Source organism: Dermacentor variabilis, chromosome 9 (assembly GCF_050947875.1).
Source record: "Dermacentor variabilis isolate Ectoservices chromosome 9, ASM5094787v1, whole genome shotgun sequence".
Classification (NCBI taxonomy): domain Eukaryota; kingdom Metazoa; phylum Arthropoda; class Arachnida; order Ixodida; family Ixodidae; genus Dermacentor; species Dermacentor variabilis.
Genome location: NC_134576.1, coordinates 1864201 through 1881908, shown reverse-complemented (window position 1 = coordinate 1881908; position 17708 = coordinate 1864201). Strand labels below are relative to the sequence as shown.

Genomic DNA, 17708 nt, shown 5'->3' with positions numbered 1-17708 from the left:
CGGGCGTTGCGTTTTCAGGAAAGAAAATGCAAGCAAGGGAAATGACGATTATCGTTGCGTGGGAGATATATACCCCAAAGGGTGTACCTTTGTCTACATTCTTAAAATAGTCGCACCCTTTGGCGTTTTTATTTCTCAGACAACGATAATGGTCATCTGCCTTGCTTGCATTTTCTTTCCTGAAAACTTGGCGCTCGCTACTTTCCTGTCGAGAATGCTGCGTCACACTGATTACGCTCATACCATTCGCGACTAGGATGTACCGGGCTCGCAGCGCTAATGGAAGGAAACGCGGGAGAGGCAGATGACGATTGTCGCTGTGGGACAAGATAAGCCCCAAAGGGTGTACATTTTTCTAAGAGTGCACTCAAAGAAAAGTTTACCCCATTTGAGTCGTATCTTGCCACACAATACAGGTCATCTGGGTCGACCGCCTTTCCTCTCTTTATCCCGGTGAGCCCGCTACTTCCCAGTAACGAAGGGCATGCGCGGTATCAGCGTGACATAGCATTGCCGACAGAAAAGCAGCGGGCGTTGCGTTTTCAAGAAAGTCGAGCAAGGCAGATGACGATTATCGTTGTGTGGCAGATATGCACCCCATAGGGTGTACCTTTGTCTACACTCTTAAAACGGTTGCATCCTTTGGGGTGTTTATTGTTCACACAACCATAATCGTCATCACCCGCCGTGGTTGCTCAGTGGCTATGGCGTTGGGCTGCTGAGCACGAGGTCGCGGGATCGAATCCCGGCCACGGCGGCCGCATTTCGATGGGGGCGAAATGCGAAAACACCCGTGTGCTTAGATTTAGGTGCACGTTAAAGAACCCCAGGTGGTCAAAATTTCCGGAGTCCTCCACTACGGCGTGCCTCATAATCAGAAAGTGGTTTTGGCACGTAAAACCACAAATATTAAAAAAAAAAAAAAATTATTATTATAATCGTCATCTGCCTTGCTTGCATTTCTTTTCCTGAAAACTCGACGCACGAAACTTTCCTGTCGAGAATGCTGCGTCGCAGTAATAACGCACTTGCCGTTCGCGATGGGAAGTACCGGGTGCGCAGCGTATAAGGAAGGAAAGGCAGGTTAGACAGATGACAATTATCGTTGTGGCACAAGATTAACCCCATAGGGTGTAAATTTTTCTAAGGGTGCACTCAGAGAAAAGTTTACACCCTTTGAGTCGTATCTTGCCACACATGAATAAACGTCATCTGTCTCGTTCGCATTTCCTCTCTTTAACGCGGCGAGCCCGGTACTTCCCAGGAGCGAACGGCATGCGCAGTATCAGCATGACAGCATTCCGAACAGGAAAGCAGCGGGCGTGGCGTTTTCAAGAAACTCCAGCAAGCCAGATGACGATAATCGTGGTGTAGCAGATATACACCCGAAAGGGTGTACCTTTGTTATACGCGCTGAAAACGGTTGCGCCCTTTGGGGTGTTTATTTGTCACACAACCATAATCGTCATCTGCCTTGCTTGCATTACCTTTCCTGAAAACTCGGCGCTCGCTACTTTTCTGTCGAGAATGGTGCGACGCACTGATAACGCACATGGCCTTCACGACTGGAATGTACGGGGCTCACAGCGTTAAACGAAGGAAACGCAGGCAAGACAGATAAAGATTATGGTTGTGGGAATAGATAAGCACCAAAGGGTGTAAATTTTTCTAAGAGTGCACACAAATAAATGTTTGCACCTTTTCAGTAGTATTTAGTCACACAGCAATAAACGTCATCTGTCTCGTCCGCATTTCATCTCTTTAACGCGGAGAGTCGGGTACTTCTCTGTAAAGAACGGCATGGGCGCTATCAGCGTGACATTGCTTTGCCGACTGGAGAGCAGCGGGCGTTGCGTTTTCAAGAAACTCGAGCAAGGCAGATGACGAATATGGTTGGATGGCAGATACACACCCCAAAGGGTGTGGCTTTGTCTACATTTTTATAACGGTTGCACCCTTTTGGGGTGTTTGTCAGACAACGATAATGATCATCTGCCTTACTTGTATTTTCTTTCCTGGGAACTTGGCGTTCGGTACTTTCCTGTCGAGAATGCTGCGTCACACTGATAACACGCACGCCGTTCGTGACTGGGAAGTACCGGTTGGCAGCGTATCAGGAAAGAAACGCAGGCAAGACAGATGACGATTACGGTTGTGGGACAAGATAGGCACCAGAGGCCGTATATTTTTCTAAGAGAGCAAAGAAAGAAATGTTTACACCTTTTCAGTAGTATCTTGCCACACAAGAATAAACGTCATTTGTTTGTCCGCATTTCCTCTCTTTAACGCGGAGAGTCGGGTACTTCTCTGTAACGAACGGCATGCGCGCTAACAGCGTGATAGAGCTTTGTCGACAGGACAGCAGCGGGCTTTGCGTTGTCAAGAAACTCGAGCGAGGCGGATGACGATTATCGTTGTGTGGCAGATATACACCCCAAAGGGTGTACCTTTGTCTACACTCCTAAAACGGTTGTACCCTTTGGGGTGTTTATTCGTCACACAACGATAATCGTCATCCGCCTTGCTTGCATTTCCTTTCCTTAAAACTCTGCGCTGGCTACTTTCCTGTCGAGAATGCTGCGTCAAACTGATAACGCGCAAGCCCTTCGCGACTGGGAAGTACCGGGTTTGCAGCGTATAAAGAAGGAATAACTTAAAAGGCAGATAACGTTTGTCGTTGTGGGACAAGATAAGCCCCAAAGAGTGTAAATTTTTCTAAGAATGCACTGAAAGATAAGCTTACACCCTTTGAGTCATATCTTGCCACACAAAAATAAACGTCATCTCTCGTCCGCCTTTACTTTCTTCAACGTGGCGCGTCCGGTACTTCTCATTAACGAACGGCGTGCGCGCTATCACAATGACAGTATTCCCGACAGTAAAGAAGCGGCCGTTGCGTTTTCAAGAAACTCGAGCAAGGCAGATGACGATTATCGTTGTGTGGTAGATACACACCTAAAGAATGTACTTTTGTCTACACATTAAGACGGTTGCACCCTTCGGGGTGCTTATTTGTCATACAACGATAATATTCATCTGCCTTGCTTGCATTTCCTTTCCTGTAAACTCGGCGCTCGCTACTTTCCTGTCAAGAATGCTGCGTCACACTGCTTACGCGCATGCCGTTCTCGACTGGGAGGTACGGGGCTCGCAGCGTTAATGGAAGGAAATGCGGGCAAGACAGAAGATGATTATCCTTGTGGGACAAGATAAGCCCCAAAGGGTGTGCATTTTTCTTAGAATACGCTGAAAGATAAGTTTACATTTTTTGAGTCGTATCTTGACACACAACAATAAACGTTATCTCTCGTCCGCATTTCCTTTCTTTAACGCGGCGAGCCCGGTACTTCCCAGTAACGAACGACATGCGCGCTATCATGATGACAGCATTCCCGACAGTAAAGCAGCGGGCGTTGCGTTTTCAAGACACTCGAGCAAGGCAGATGACGATAATCGTTGTGTGGCAGATACACACGCCAAAGGGGTACCTTTGTCTACACTCTTAGAGCGGTTGCACCCTTCGGGGTGTTTATATGTCAGACAACGATAACCTTTATCTGCCTTGCTTGAATTTTCTTTCCAGAAAACTCGGCGATCGCTACTTTCCTGTCGAGAATGCTGCGTCACACTAATTACGCGCATACCGTTCGCGACTGGGAAGTACCGGGATCGCAGCGTTGATGGAAGGAAACGCGGGAGAGGCAGATGACGATTATCGTTGGGGACAAGATAAACCCCAAAGGGTGTATATTTTTCTAAGAGTGCACTGAAAGATAAGTTTACACCCTTTGAGTCGTATCTTGCCGCAAAAAAATAAACGTCATCTGTCTCGTGCGCATTTCCTCTCTTTAACGCGGCGTGCCCGGTACTTCCCAGTAACGAACGGCATGCGCTATCAGCGTGACAAAGCATTGGCGACAGGAAAGCAGCTGGCGTTGCGTTTTCAAGAAATTCGAGCAAGGGAGATGACGATTATCGTTGTGTGGCAGATATACACCCCAAAGGGTGTACCGTCGTGTGACTCTTGAAACAGTTGCACCCTTCCCACAACGATAATCGTAATCTGCCTTGTTTGCATTTCCTTTCCTGAAAACTCGGCGCTAGCTACTTTCTTTTTCGCTAATGCTGCGTCACATTGATAACGCGCTTGCCGTTCGCGACTGGGAAGAACCGGGCTCGCCGCGTATAAGGAAGGAAACGCGGGCAAGACAGATGATGATTGCCGTGGTGGGACAAGATAAGCCCCAAAGGGTGTAAATTTTCTAAGATTGCACTGAAAGATAAGTTAACACCCCTTGAGTCATATCTAGCCGCACAACAATAAACGTCATCTGTTTCGTCCGCATTGCCTCTCTTTACCGCGGCGAGCCCGGCACTTCTCTTTAACGAACGATATGCGCGCTATAAGCGTGACGTAGCATTGCCGACAGGAAAGAAGCGGGCCTCGCGTTTTCAAGAAACTCGAGCAAGGCAGATGATGTTTCGTTGTGTGGCAGATATATTACATCCCAAAAAAGTACCTTCGCATACACATTTAAAGCGGTTGCACCCTTTGGGGTGTTTATTTGTCCCTCAACGATAATCGTCTTTTGCCTTGCTACCGTTTCCTGTCCTGAAAACTCGGTGCTCGCAACTTTCAAGAAGGTTGCGTCACACTGATGACGCGCATGCCGTTCGCGACTGGGAAGTACCGGGCTCGCAGCGTAAGAGGATGGAAACGCGGCAACAGAGATGACGATTATCGTTGTGGGAAGAGTTAAGCCCCAAATGGTGTACATTTTTCGAAGAATGAACTGAAAGATACGTTTACAACCTTTGAGCCGTAACTTGGCACACAAGAATAAACGCCATCTCTCGTCCGCATTTCCTTTCTTCAACGCGGCAAGCCCGGTACTTCCCAGTAACGAACTGCATGCGTGGTATCAGCATGACAGCATTGCCAACAAGAAAGCAGCGTGCGCTGCGTTTTCAAGAAACTGGAGCAAGGTAGATAACAATTATCGTTATGTGGCAGTTATACATACAAAAGGCTGTACCTTTTTTATAGATTCTGAAAGAGGTTTAACCCTTTGGGGTGTTTATTAGTCCTACAACGATAATCGTCATCTTCCTTGCTTGCATTTCCTTTCCTGAAAACTCAGCGCTCGCTACTTTCCTTTCGAGAATGCAGCGTCACACTTATAACGCGCATTCCGTTCGCGACTAGGAATTACCAGGCTCGCAGCGTTAATGGAAGGAAACGCGGGCAAAGCAGATGACGATTATCGTTGTGGGACAAGTTAAGCCCCAAGTGGTGTACATTTCTCTAAGAGCGAACTGAAAGATAAGTTTACACCCTTTGAGTCGTATCTTGCCAGAAAACAATAAACGTCATCTGTCTCGTCCGCATTTCCTCTCTTAAACGCGGCGAGTCCGGTACTTGCTAGTAACGAACGGCATGCGCGCTATCTGAGTGACATAGCATTGCCGACAGGAAAGCAGCGGGCGTTGCGTTTTCAAGAAACTCGAGCAAGGCAGATGACGATTATCATTGTGTGGCAGATATATTACACCCCAAAAGATGTACCTTTGCCTACACATTTAAAGCGGTTGAACCCTTTGGGGTGTTTATTTGTCCCTCAACGATAATCGTCTTGAGCCTTTCTTGCTTTTTCTTTCCTGAAAACTCGGCGCTTGCTACTTACCTGTCGAGAATGCTGCGTCACACTGATAACGCGCATGCCGTTCGCGACTGGGAAGTACGGGGTTTCGCGGCGTTAATGCAAGGAAACGCGGCGAAGACAGATTACGATTGTCGTTGTGGGACAAGATAAGCCCCAAAGGATGTAACTTTTCTAAGAATGCACTGAAAGGTAAGTTTACACCCTTTGAGTAATATCTCGCCACACAACAATAAACGTCATCTGTCTCGTCCGCATTTCCTCTTTAACGTGGCGAGCCCCGTTCTTCTCAGTAACGAACGGAACGGGCGCTATCAGCATGACAGCAGTGCCGCAAGGAAAGCAGCAGGCGTTGCATTTTCAAGAAACTCGCGCAAGGCAGATGACGATTATCGTTGTGTGGCACATATACACCCCAAAGGCTGTACTTTTGTCTGCACTCTTAAAACGGTTGCACCTTTAGGGGTGTTTATTTGTCCCACAACGATAATCGTCATCTGCCTTGCTAGTGTTTCCTTTCCTGAAAACTCGGTGCTCGCTAGTTTCCTTTCGAGAAGGCTGCGTCACACTGATAACGCGCATGCCGTTCACGACTGGGAAGTACCGGGCTCGCAGCATATAAGGATGGAAACGCGGCAAGACAGATGATTCTTATCGTTGTGGGACAAGATAAGCCCCAACGGGTGTTAATTTTTCTAAGAATACGCTGAAAGATAAGTTTACACCTTTTGAGTCGAATCTTGACTCACAACAATAAACGTTATCTCTCGTGCGCATTTCCTTTCTTTAACGCTGCGAGCCCGGTACTTCCCAGTAAAGAACGGCATGCGCGCCATCAGCGTGACATAGCATTGCCGACAGAAAAGCAATGGGCGTTGCGTTTTCAAGAAACTCGAGCAAGGCAGATGAGGATTATCGTTGTGTGCCAGATATACACCCCAACGGGTGTACCTTCGTGTACACTCTTAAAACGGTTGCACCATTCGGGGTGTTTATTTGTCACACAACGATAATCAATGTGATTTGCTTGCATTTTCTTTCCTGAAAACTCGGCGATCGCTACTTTCCTGTCGAGAATGCTGCGTCACACTAATTGCGCGCATACCGTTCGCGACTGGGAAGTACCGGGCTCGCAGCGTTGATGGAAGGAAACGCGGGAGAGGCAGACGACGATTATCGTTGGGGAAAAGATAATCCCCAAAGGGCGTACATGTTTCTAAGAGTGTGCAAAAAGAAAAATTTACACCCTTTGAGTCGTATCTTGCCACACAATAAACATCATCTTTCGTCCACAGTTGCTCTTTAACGCGGCGAGTCCGGTACTTCCCATTAACGAATGGCATGCGGGCTATCAGCATAACCGCATTCCCGACAGGAAAGCAGCTGGCGTTGCGTTATCGAGAAGCTCGAGCAAGGCAGATGACGATTATCATTGTGTGGCAGATGTACACCCCGAGGGGTGTACCTTTGTCTACACTCTTAAAACGGTTGCCCCCTTTGGGGTGTTTATTTGTCATACAACGATAATCGTCATCCGCCTTGCTTGCATTTCTTTTCCTGAAAACTCGGCGCTCGCTACTTTCCTGTCGAGAATGCTGCGTCATCCTGATAACGCGCATGCCGTTACGACTGGGAAGTACGGGGTTCGCAGCGTTAATGGAAGGAAACGCGGGCTAGGCAGATGACGATTATCGTTGTGGGAGAAGCTAAGCCCCAAAGGGTGCACATTTTTCTAAGAGTGCACTCAAAGAAAAGTTTACACCCAATGACTCGTATCTTGGCGCACAACAAGAAACGTCATGTGTCTCGTCCGCATTTCCTCTCTAACGTGGGGAGTCCGGTGTTTCCTAGTAACGAATGATATGCGCGCTATCAGCGGGACATAGCATTGCCGACAGGAAAGCAGCGGGCGTTGGGTTTCAAGAAAGTCAAACAAGGCAGATGACGATTATCTTTGTGTGGTAGATATACAGCCAAACAGTGTACTTTGTCTACACTGTAAGACGGTTGCACCTTTCGGCGTGCTTATTTGTCACACAACGATAATCGTCTTCTGCCTTGCTTGCATTTCCTTTCCTATAAACTCGGCGCTCGCTACTTTTTTGTCGATAATGCTGCGTCACACTGATAACGCGCATGCCGTTCGCGACTGGGAAGTACGGGGCTCGCAGCGTTAATAGAAGGAAATGCGGGCAAGACAGAAGATGATTATCGTTGTGGGACAAGATAAACCCAAAAGGGTGTAAATTTTTCTAAGGGTGCACACAAAGAAAAGTTAACACCCTTTGAGTCGTAACTTGCCACACTAGAATAAACGTCATCTGTCTCGTCCGCATTTCGTCTCTTGAAAGGGATACTGAATAAAAATCGAAGAATATAGAGAAAGCCCCACAATTGGATTCCTAAGACGCGATTGCTATAGTATATAGTCGTTATTCGGGTTACTTTTGAGCGGATGGCTTTATTTTTGACGCTCTATGAGCGGCCACCGCGTCACGCGCAAAGCGCTCCCGACAAGAAGCCGGCGGATGTGACGTCACACCTACCGTCAGTAGCCGCGGAGCGAACTGACCGGCTGCGCAGTTTTGTTTTCCTCGCGCTGCGCAGTGCAAAATGCAAAGTTCTAGTGAGAGTGATAGCATGAGCGGAGGTTATGACTCCGACTTGGATGAGCGGCCTACAGAACGACCACGAAGGATAAAGGCGTATGCCTACGATCCGTCCGCGTCGTCAAGCGAAACTGACAATGAACTTCCGCAGCAGTCCCCCTCCGCGGTGCCGAGGGAGTCAGGACCAGAAATGTGGTAAGTGTTTACACTGTGCATTGCATGTACACGCGTTCACCTTGAGAAACCAGGGGCGGCATCGTAAGTGGAAACCAGATATAAACACGGTTCCTGCGGCTCGGATCGCAAGCTCGCACCTGTCACGAATGAGTTAGCGAAACGGGCGCACGCCTCATTGACAGTGTTGCATCCGTGGCGGTGCGCCCAGCGTGATTCAGTCACGCAAACGCTTTGCCATGTTTGGTTTCAACCGAGCAAGGACGCTTATGCGTCAGGCTATGCAATGTCAGGCTACGTAAGGAAATTACTCAGCGTTCTGCGCAAAGCGGCTTGCTCCACCCGCTTGGCTGTATATGTTATGGGTAGCTGCTAGCGCGTAAAACATGAAAGCTACCAATGCACAATACAGGTGCCGCGAGTACACACTGTACAAAAAAAAAAAACGTAGAAATCGTTGAAGATATTGACGCGTGTAGGTGCGGCCGGCGGCGTGAGCATAAGTCGGCTGCCGACGCGCGCTGCAGGCGCTTGATGCGCGCAAGTAGCTGTTATTGAAAATAGATGCGATGAAGGAACAGGCGAGGATTGAAGCCAGGCATGTGCAGCGACTGAAATGCCTCTGTAAGCAGGGAGCGTCTTGTTATTCACCGAGTGAACGAGTACATGCGCAGCGGTTTCAGCGTCGAGCCTGCGTTCATTCTGAAGCCCTCTTAGCTGTCTTTTTTCCTTTTGAATAGGTGCTGTTGTGGCGACCGATGCGCCGACGGCAAGAGAGAGAACATGCTGCAAAGAGCAAGATCGACTGGTGAAGGCCACCGAGCACTACGAGTGCATTACAAAGCACCCACTTTTTGATCTTTACTGCCTCAACGAACATGTGCTCGAGCTAGAGTACATCAAGCTGCAGTACTACAATCCTTACAGAGCGGGGCAAAGGGACCAACATGAGTAAGCAGAGAGAGAGCGCATGAAAGTTTAAAGTACTTCATTGTTTCGTGTAGAGTGATTCTGCATGTGCAAGCCAGTAAAATGAACACACAAGCAAGCATTCTTTTTTTTTTCAGTAAATACAGATACACTGCTTACAGGCAGTTTGTCTGGTGGATACATGGAAGACTGTGCCAAGGAAGGAGGGTGGTCATACCAAGCTGTGTGGTTCACAGATTGAGAGGAGAATTCCCTTCAAGAAGTGGACAATACACCGGTTACTTGGACCCATGATTGTCGTCCAGCAAATAAACACACAGATGTGAAATTGTCTTTGAACTGATTGCGAATTGAGACCAATTTACTTCATAACTTCACGCTGGTTGCACTAGCACCACGGCTTGATTACATGCCCTGATTAAATCGTTCTCTCCGTGGGGAAACAAGGGTGTCCTTGTCGACAGGCTCAAAGTTGCTAGACAGCGTCGGTGGCAGTGTAGTGCTAGCCTGTCGCATGGCTTCCTTGAAGGAGCTCGTCGCCATGCACAGCTCAACTGTGCAGTCCATGAGTTGACATAATCTGTAAGAAGAAATTGAGTTAACGCATGTTGTAATTTGTAATGCACCGTCCATTACCATAGGTGCAAGCCTTCTTAATAGGTGCAGCAACAGGCACCTTCGTGGACTTCGGATACTTCACCAGGTACCTGTGCTGGCCTTTGGTAGTGGCGTGTTCACGTGCACTATTTTCATTGTAGTGCAGCGCTGCAAGGCGAGTCCTGAAAAAGAAACATGCAGTCGGCAAACGCATCACAACTTGCTTCACTAGCATTTATGTACAGGGCAGTATTTACCTTGAAATGATGCTTTGGTAGTGGAAATGTGTTGCTTTAGGAGCAAACCGGATTATGGTGCCGTGGTATGCCTCAACTGCAAATGTCTGTACTGATGTAGACAACTTTGGTATGTCCTTCAAGAGAACCTTGTTGAGGATAATGCTCTTAATCTTTTCGTGTGCTGGAGAGCCTGTGGTAATTTGCGAAATAAACTTAGTAATAATCTTTTCTGTAACAAAAGCATGCAGACAGTAGTACCTTCTATGAGCCATTTCTTTTTTGACTGCTGATCATGTTGGCACTTTTCATACAGGGGGTCATCGTGGCAGTGCGCATCAGCAATATGACGTGCCAGCGAACACCACTTCGGCAAAATTAAATCCGGTCTGCCTTCGCTTGATACTGCGCACCAGTATACATGGTTAATAATGCCTTTTATCCAAGGCTGAATGTCATTATACTTTTTTAGCTTCCCAGCGGCAGGGAGCTTCTTCTTTAGCGCTGCATGAAATACAGAGAAAAGCTTGAAACAAGTAGGTGAACTCTGAAACTGATATGTTCTCTGACGAATAAGTTTTTTTTTGCAATGATTTGTATCAGAAATCTTACATTTAGCAACGTGCCAACAGTCATAGTTGTGCTCAAAAGTTCCCTCTTTAGCAGCAAACGCCTTAATTTGGGAATGTCGGTCAGTCACCATGACGTCAATCACCATGCCATTTGCTTCAAGAATGGTGAGAGACCTTTTGAGGCCCTCGAGCTCCATGTTGCTGCTGCCCTTTGTTTCGTTAGACTGAAAAATTAGGAGAAAACAGTGAATGACTGCACCCATTCACCTCAGTGGACTGCCGAATGAACAAAATACTCATTTCAGTACAAAATGTTTCAACTGCAATAAAGGTTTCATCAAGAAATACGTAATTTCCCACACTACGATTCAACCTGGTGCAAGACATACCTACCTGCACAGTTTCCACATGGAAGACCTTGTTGCGATCAATGTCGATCAGTGAGTAAGTGCCATACTTGGCAGAGTGACCCGGCGAATCAGCTCTTCCATCCCCAGCAACAAGCAGTGGCTTCCCAGCAAGTTCTTCAAAAAGCAGGTTTTGATGCTTAGTCCAGACCTGCGCAAGAAGATTTACAATTAGAAAGTAAACACTTTTATATGAACTAATTTTAACTGCCTTCATTACGGACTAATAATCATTTCATATACCTTAGTGATTTTCGGAATCAGAAGAGAGGTCTGTATAGCATGGTGGTAACGATAAGAAGGGCACACTATTCCTATACTCTTCAGGGCTCTAAGAAATATGGAAGCATTGCACCCTGAGTACAGGGCTGCTGCTGGAAGTAACACATTTGCAGCTGCTTTTCTCTGAATCATCGGCTGGTTTGTCCACGTAGAAACATGCAGGTTTTTGCACATCCTTTCAACTCGTAGCAGTGTGCCTTTTATTCCTTTGTCAACAGCTGAGCACACTTCTCCGCACACTGGGCATGTTGAAAGAAGCTGGTCCAGTGAGGATTCAAACACAATAAATTTTCGCTCTTCATGTAGGGACGGTGACGCGTGGTCAACATCCTCTCTGAAATTTACATAGGCCATGTTAATACTGTACTGCAGTACTGCAAACACATTTTCACATGCCTGAGACTAGTGTCAGTTAATGCATAAGAAGAATCAATGTTCCTGCCCTGCGTGTCATTTCCAGATTCTGTGTCAGAAGAGTCTGATATGGTTTCAAGGCACACTGGTGACGATGCTCGTGGCATCTCAAAGCAGTACGTCTGGACAGCGCGAGACTGCATGTTGACTAGGGGTCTGCATTCCTACAAAGAGTATTATACCCCGCAGGGGCGTCTGCGTCAGCAGGCGTTTGGTGTGTTGCGACACCACGTACCCGAGCACACGAGGGTTGGACCCTCCCGCGTGTAGCCGTGCGCGGCTTAGCCGTGTCTGGGGAAAAGGGGATCCTGGGGGTTGAGCCGATGCTGGGTGTTTGGACCTTTAAGGCCCCTCGGCGGAGGCAACACACCTCTTCGGCCTCGGCTTCACATAGACGGCACCCCCGGACTGACCCACCCGGGGGAAATCGGCAGTCGCCTTTTCCTGTCCTCCTCTCCAATCTTCGTCTTTCTCTCTCACCTTTTTCATCTTTCCTGTCTTCTCTTCACTTCTGCTAACTTCCTAGTCTCCCGGCGGCAACGGTTAACCTTGTGTAGCTAGCCAGCCTTGGTTATGCTGTATTTGGTTATAGCAGCGATGTACGGCTGGCGTTGGCAGGGTTTCTCTAGCAGGAACTCCTGTCACGTCCCTCTGTTAGGCTCCATGGTGGGTGGTCGGCATCGCGGCCGAAAACACTACTGTACTCATGGAAAACGCTCTTCCTAAACTCCCTGATCGCCCTCACAAACGAGGGCACACCGAAGATCTCTTTCAGTTTTTCGGACGACAAGTCCAGAACTTTCCTAGATATCATGTGATCCACTCAGAAAACCCAGACAAACTAGTGCGTAACATTTCACCGTTCCTTGTTTCGAAGTCTTTAACTGAAGTTTCTGGAACAGGATATAAGGCGTCGAGAATGACAAGTGGTGATCTTCTCCTGGAGCTCCACGATAAGAAGCAGTACGAGAAACTGCCGAAACTTGTCTCATTTGGGGAGACCCAAATAACAGTAACTCCGCACCGTACCATGAACACCACCCGCGGCGTTGTCTCGGACGATGACATGCTAGAGCTCACTGAAGCTGAACTCTTGGAGGGCTTCAGTGAACAGAATGTCATAAATGTTAAGCGAATTAAAATCAGGCGAGACGGTAAAGAGATCAATACGAAACACCTGATACTCACTTTCGGTACAAGTGTCCTCCCCGAGTCCATTGAGGCCGGTTATATCAAACTTCGTGTTAGGCCATACGTGCGCAATCCTCTCGGATGCTTTAAGTGCCAAAGGTTCGGCCACAGTTCACAGAACTGTCGAGGCCGGCTGACATGTGCCAAGTGTAGTGACACTGAACATTCCTCCGAAACATGCCAGAAGACTCCACATTGTGTCAACTGTGATGGCGAGCACGCCGCATACTCGCGCGCCTGCCCGTCCTGGAAAAGAGAAAAAGAGATTGTGACAATAAAAGTCAAAGAAAACATATCTTTCAAGGAGGCACGTAGGCGGGTGTCATACCCGCCTAAGAGCAGCTTTGCCGATGTGGCGCGTAAGGGGGCAGCGTCACAACGGCCTCCGGCGACTGTCCGACCCACAGGCAGTGAGTCGGCAGTTACGCCATCTGCCCCCGCGGCGGTTGCAGCTAGCGCTGCTCCGTCAATCGAGGAGAAGGGACCATCCACCCCGAAGGTGGGTGCAGCCGAGGCTGCCCCAACCTCCGAGGCCCCTTCCAGCACTGGCAACGGCCAGCGCAGCCAAATCCCTCAGGGAGCCCCATCGACCTCCGGGCTGGTGGGCGCAGGGGTCTTGCCCTCCAAGGCGGGACTCCCTCTGAAAACCTCTCGCTCGCAAGAGCGCTTGTCCGGCGTCTCACACGAGGCAATGGACACTACACCTGTCCCCAAGGCGCACCAAACGCCTAAGGAGCGTCGAGAATCGCTCGAACGCTTCAGAAAGAACACCTATTACAGGGCCTCGAAAGGGCTCTGTAATCTAAGGCATCTTTCCGTTTCCGTACACACAGCACTAATTTAAATTAAATATGGATACACAAATCATACAATGGAACGTCAGAGGTCTCCTTAGAAACCTTGATGATGTACAAGAACTGATCCACCAACACAATCCAAAAGTGCTGTGTTTACAGGAAACACACTTAAAATCCAAACACACAAGCTTTCTCCGACAGTACATAACTTTTCGTAAAGATCGCGATGATGCTGTCGCATCATCGGGCGGTGTCGCCATTGTTATCCACAAGAGCATTGCGTGTCAACTTTTACAGCTACAAACGCCTCTCGAAGCAGTGGCGGTTCGAGCTGTTCTCCTAAACAAACTCATCACCATTAGCTCTCTTTACATACCCCCACATTACAAATTAACGAAACAAGAATTTCAATTCTATATAGATCAATTGCCAGAACCTTATGTTGTTCTCGGCGATTTCAATGCGCACAGCGCCCTGTGGGGCGACTCGTACAGACGCGCGAGGTCGTCTCGTTGAACAGTTCCTTTTCTCTTCTGGTGCTTGTCTTCTGAATAAGAAGGAAGCGACATACTATTCTCTTGCAAACAGAACATTTTCTTCAATAGATCTTAGCCTAGTCTCCCCGTCACTATTGTCTGAACTTGAATGGGAAGTAAACGACAATCCTTACGGGAGCGACCACTTCCCTATACTACTAAGAACATATAAAGAACACGAATGTCTACCACAGGCTCCCAGGTGGAAAATCGATGCAGCCGACTGGGAGAAATTCCGAACTATCACCAGGATCTCATGGGATGACATGTCCTCTTTAGAAATTGATGCTGCCGTTCAGTATTTTACAGCCTTCATTATAGATGCCGCGTCTAAATGCATATCTGAAGTAAGTGGTTTCGCATGCAAACGGCGCGTCCCGTGGTGGAAAGACGAATGTAGGGCCGCCCGTAAGAAACAAAACAAAGCGTGGGGGTTGCTACGCGCTTCTACTGCTGAGAATCTAGTCAACTTCAAAAAAATAAAGTCACAAGGCAGGCGAACCCGCCGACAGGCCAGAAGAGAAAGTTGGCGCAAGTTTTTATCGAGTATTAACTCGTTTAGGGATGAGGCCAAAGCCTGGAACAGAGTAAATAGGATTAGAGGGCGGCAAACACATTCACTCCCCCTGGTAAACACACAGGGCGATACACTGCAAGACCAGGCAGACTCACTTTGGGAGTATTTTGAAAACGTGTCAAGTTCAACAAATTATTCACAATCCTTTCTCAAACACAAACAAATAGAAGAATCTAAGCCTTTAATCACAAAATGTCGTCAGAATGAACCATACAACCGTCCTTTTTGTATTGCAGAGTTGAGAGCTGCCTTGAGCGCATGCAAGAACTCTGCACCAGGATCGGACAGAATAATGTATGAAATGATCAAAAACCTACACAATGACACGCAAATTACAATACTCGCACTTTTTAACACTATTTGGGCTGCGGGGTACCTTCCAACAGCATGGAAACAAGCCATTGTTGTCCCTATTTTGAAACAAGGCAAAGACCCATGCTCAGTGGCAAGTTACCGCCCGATAGCCCTCACAAGCTGCCTTTGTAAGGTATTTGAAAAAATGATTAACCGGCGACTAATTCACTTCCTTGAACTGAGCAAAATGCTAGATCCCTATCAGTGTGGCTTTAGAGAAGGGCGGTCCACAACCGATCATCTTGTACGTATTGAAGGATATATTCGCGACGCTTTCGTTCACAAACAGTTTTTCCTATCGATATTTCTTGACATGGAGAAAGCGTACGACACAACGTGGCGGTACGGAATCTTGCGAGACTTGTCGAGAATGGGCATCCGTGGCAATATGCTAAAACTTATAGAAAGTTACCTGTCCAACCGTACCTTCCGCGTGAAAGTCGGGAATGTATTATCACGTCCATTTATACAGGAGACTGGTGTGCCCCAGGGAGGTGTGCTCAGCTGCACGCTCTTTATAGTTAAAATGAACACACTCCGCGCTTCATTACCACCAGCTATATTTTATTCCGTGTACGTAGATGACATACAAATAGGTTTTAAATCATGTAATCTTGCAGTGTGCGAAAGACAAGTACAGCAGAGTTTGAACAAGATATCTAAGTGGGCAGACGAACATGGATTTAATGTCAACCCCCACAAAAGTTCATGTGTTCTCTTTACAAGAAACAGAGGCCTGGTTCCAGACTCGTGCACGGAACTGGGTGGACAACAAATACCTGTCAACAAAGAACAAAAATTTCTAGGTGTAATACTTGACTCTAAGCTTACTTTCGTCTCGCACATAAAATATCTCAAAACTAAATGTCTAAAAACTATGAACTTACTAAAGATGCTATCACACACAACATGTGGCAGCGACAGGAAATGTATGATGAATATTTATAAGAGCCTCATTCAATCACGGTTAGACTATGGCGCCGTAGTGTACAACTCTGCCGCGCCGAGTTGTACCAGCTTTGTGCCCAATCTTTTACAGGCGGTGAGATAAGTTGTGCACGTATGGCAGGGCCACGGTCTCACCGCCTGAAAAAGATTGGGCGCAAAGCTGGTGTTAATGTAGTGCTTACTGCCCCGAAAAAACTAAAAAGCCTCTGCCGACGCGTCAATGCTGAAGAGCCGACAAACCAGGAAGGGTGCACGACTAATCACCAGAATCGTTTTGTGGAGTGCACGGAAGCCGTTGTGTATTCAATACCTCTGAAATGTGGAAAAAGGTATGTAGGGCAAACTTCTAGATGCACAAATGAAAGACTGAATGAACACAAACTTAGCGTCGAGCAGGCTAACAGGAATCTAGGCATACATATCAGGGATTGCCCCTCAAAAGATTGCGCCGCAGAATTTAGACGCTGTAAAGTGCTGAAGAAACACAATGACCAGCTGGTCCGGGAGATAATTGAGGCGGCCGAGATTACCAGACTTGGTGACCAATGCGTTAGCACGCCGTCCTTGTTACTGACAAAAAAAGAACTTGAGCTTTTGCACGTGCAACCGCTATCTTGAGTGTATAAAAGAAAAAAAAGTGCTTGTTTCACATGATGTGCGATCACGTGACTGCGACACGTGAAGGCAATGTTTATAAGAAGCCGTGTTTCTTTCGGAATAAACGTTGTTGAAAGTCAGCGCTCGTGGTGTCTTCTTGTCTCGTCCCTTGTCTACATTTTGCGCTGTTACTAGCAGGAGGAAAATAAACATCATCTGTCTCGTCCGCATTTCCTCTCTATAACGCGGCGAGCCCGGTACTCCTCAGTAACGAACGGCATGCGCGGTATCAGCATGACGGCATTCCCGACAGGAAAGCAGCGGGCGTTGCGTTTTCAAGAAACTCGAGCACGGCAGATTACGATTATTGTTGTGTGGCAGATATACACCCTAAAGGGTGTACATTTGTGTACACTCTTAAAACGGTTGCACCCTTTGGAGTGTTTATTTGTCAGACAGTATAATTGTAATCTGCCTTGTTTGCATTTCCTTTCCTGAAAACTCGGCGCTCGCTACTTTCCTGTCGAGAATGCTGCGCCACACTGATAACGCGCTTGCCGTTCGCGACTGGAAAGTACAGGGCTCGCAGCGTTAATGGAAGGAAACGCGGGCAAGACAGATAACGATTGTCGTTGTGGGACAAGATAAGCCCCAAAGGGCGTAAATTTTTATTAGAGTGCACTCCCAGAATACTTTACAACCTTTGAGTCGTATCTTGCCACACAAGAACAAACGTCATCTCTCGACTGCATTTGCCTTCTTCAATGCGGCGAGCCCGGTACTTCCTAGAAACGAACGGCATGGGCGCTATCAGCGTGACATAGCAA

The 17708-nt window shown here is 47.6% G+C and overlaps 1 protein-coding gene across 1 annotated transcript in view; it reads right to left on the bottom strand.

Moving 5' to 3' along the window:
• Positions 1-9778: 9778 nt before the first annotated feature.
• The window catches only part of LOC142557927 (uncharacterized), a 77042-nt gene continuing 69112 nt past the window's right edge, over positions 9779-17708 (bottom strand). Inside the window, exons 2-7 of the mRNA XM_075670123.1 lie at positions 11172-11336; positions 10819-11002; positions 10468-10710; positions 10228-10399; positions 10010-10152; positions 9779-9927 (exon numbers count right to left, since the gene is read on the bottom strand). Of these exons, the coding sequence (XP_075526238.1) occupies positions 9779-9927; positions 10010-10152; positions 10228-10399; positions 10468-10710; positions 10819-11002; positions 11172-11336 (1056 nt within the window). The remainder of the gene's footprint in view (positions 9928-10009; positions 10153-10227; positions 10400-10467; positions 10711-10818; positions 11003-11171; positions 11337-17708) is intronic.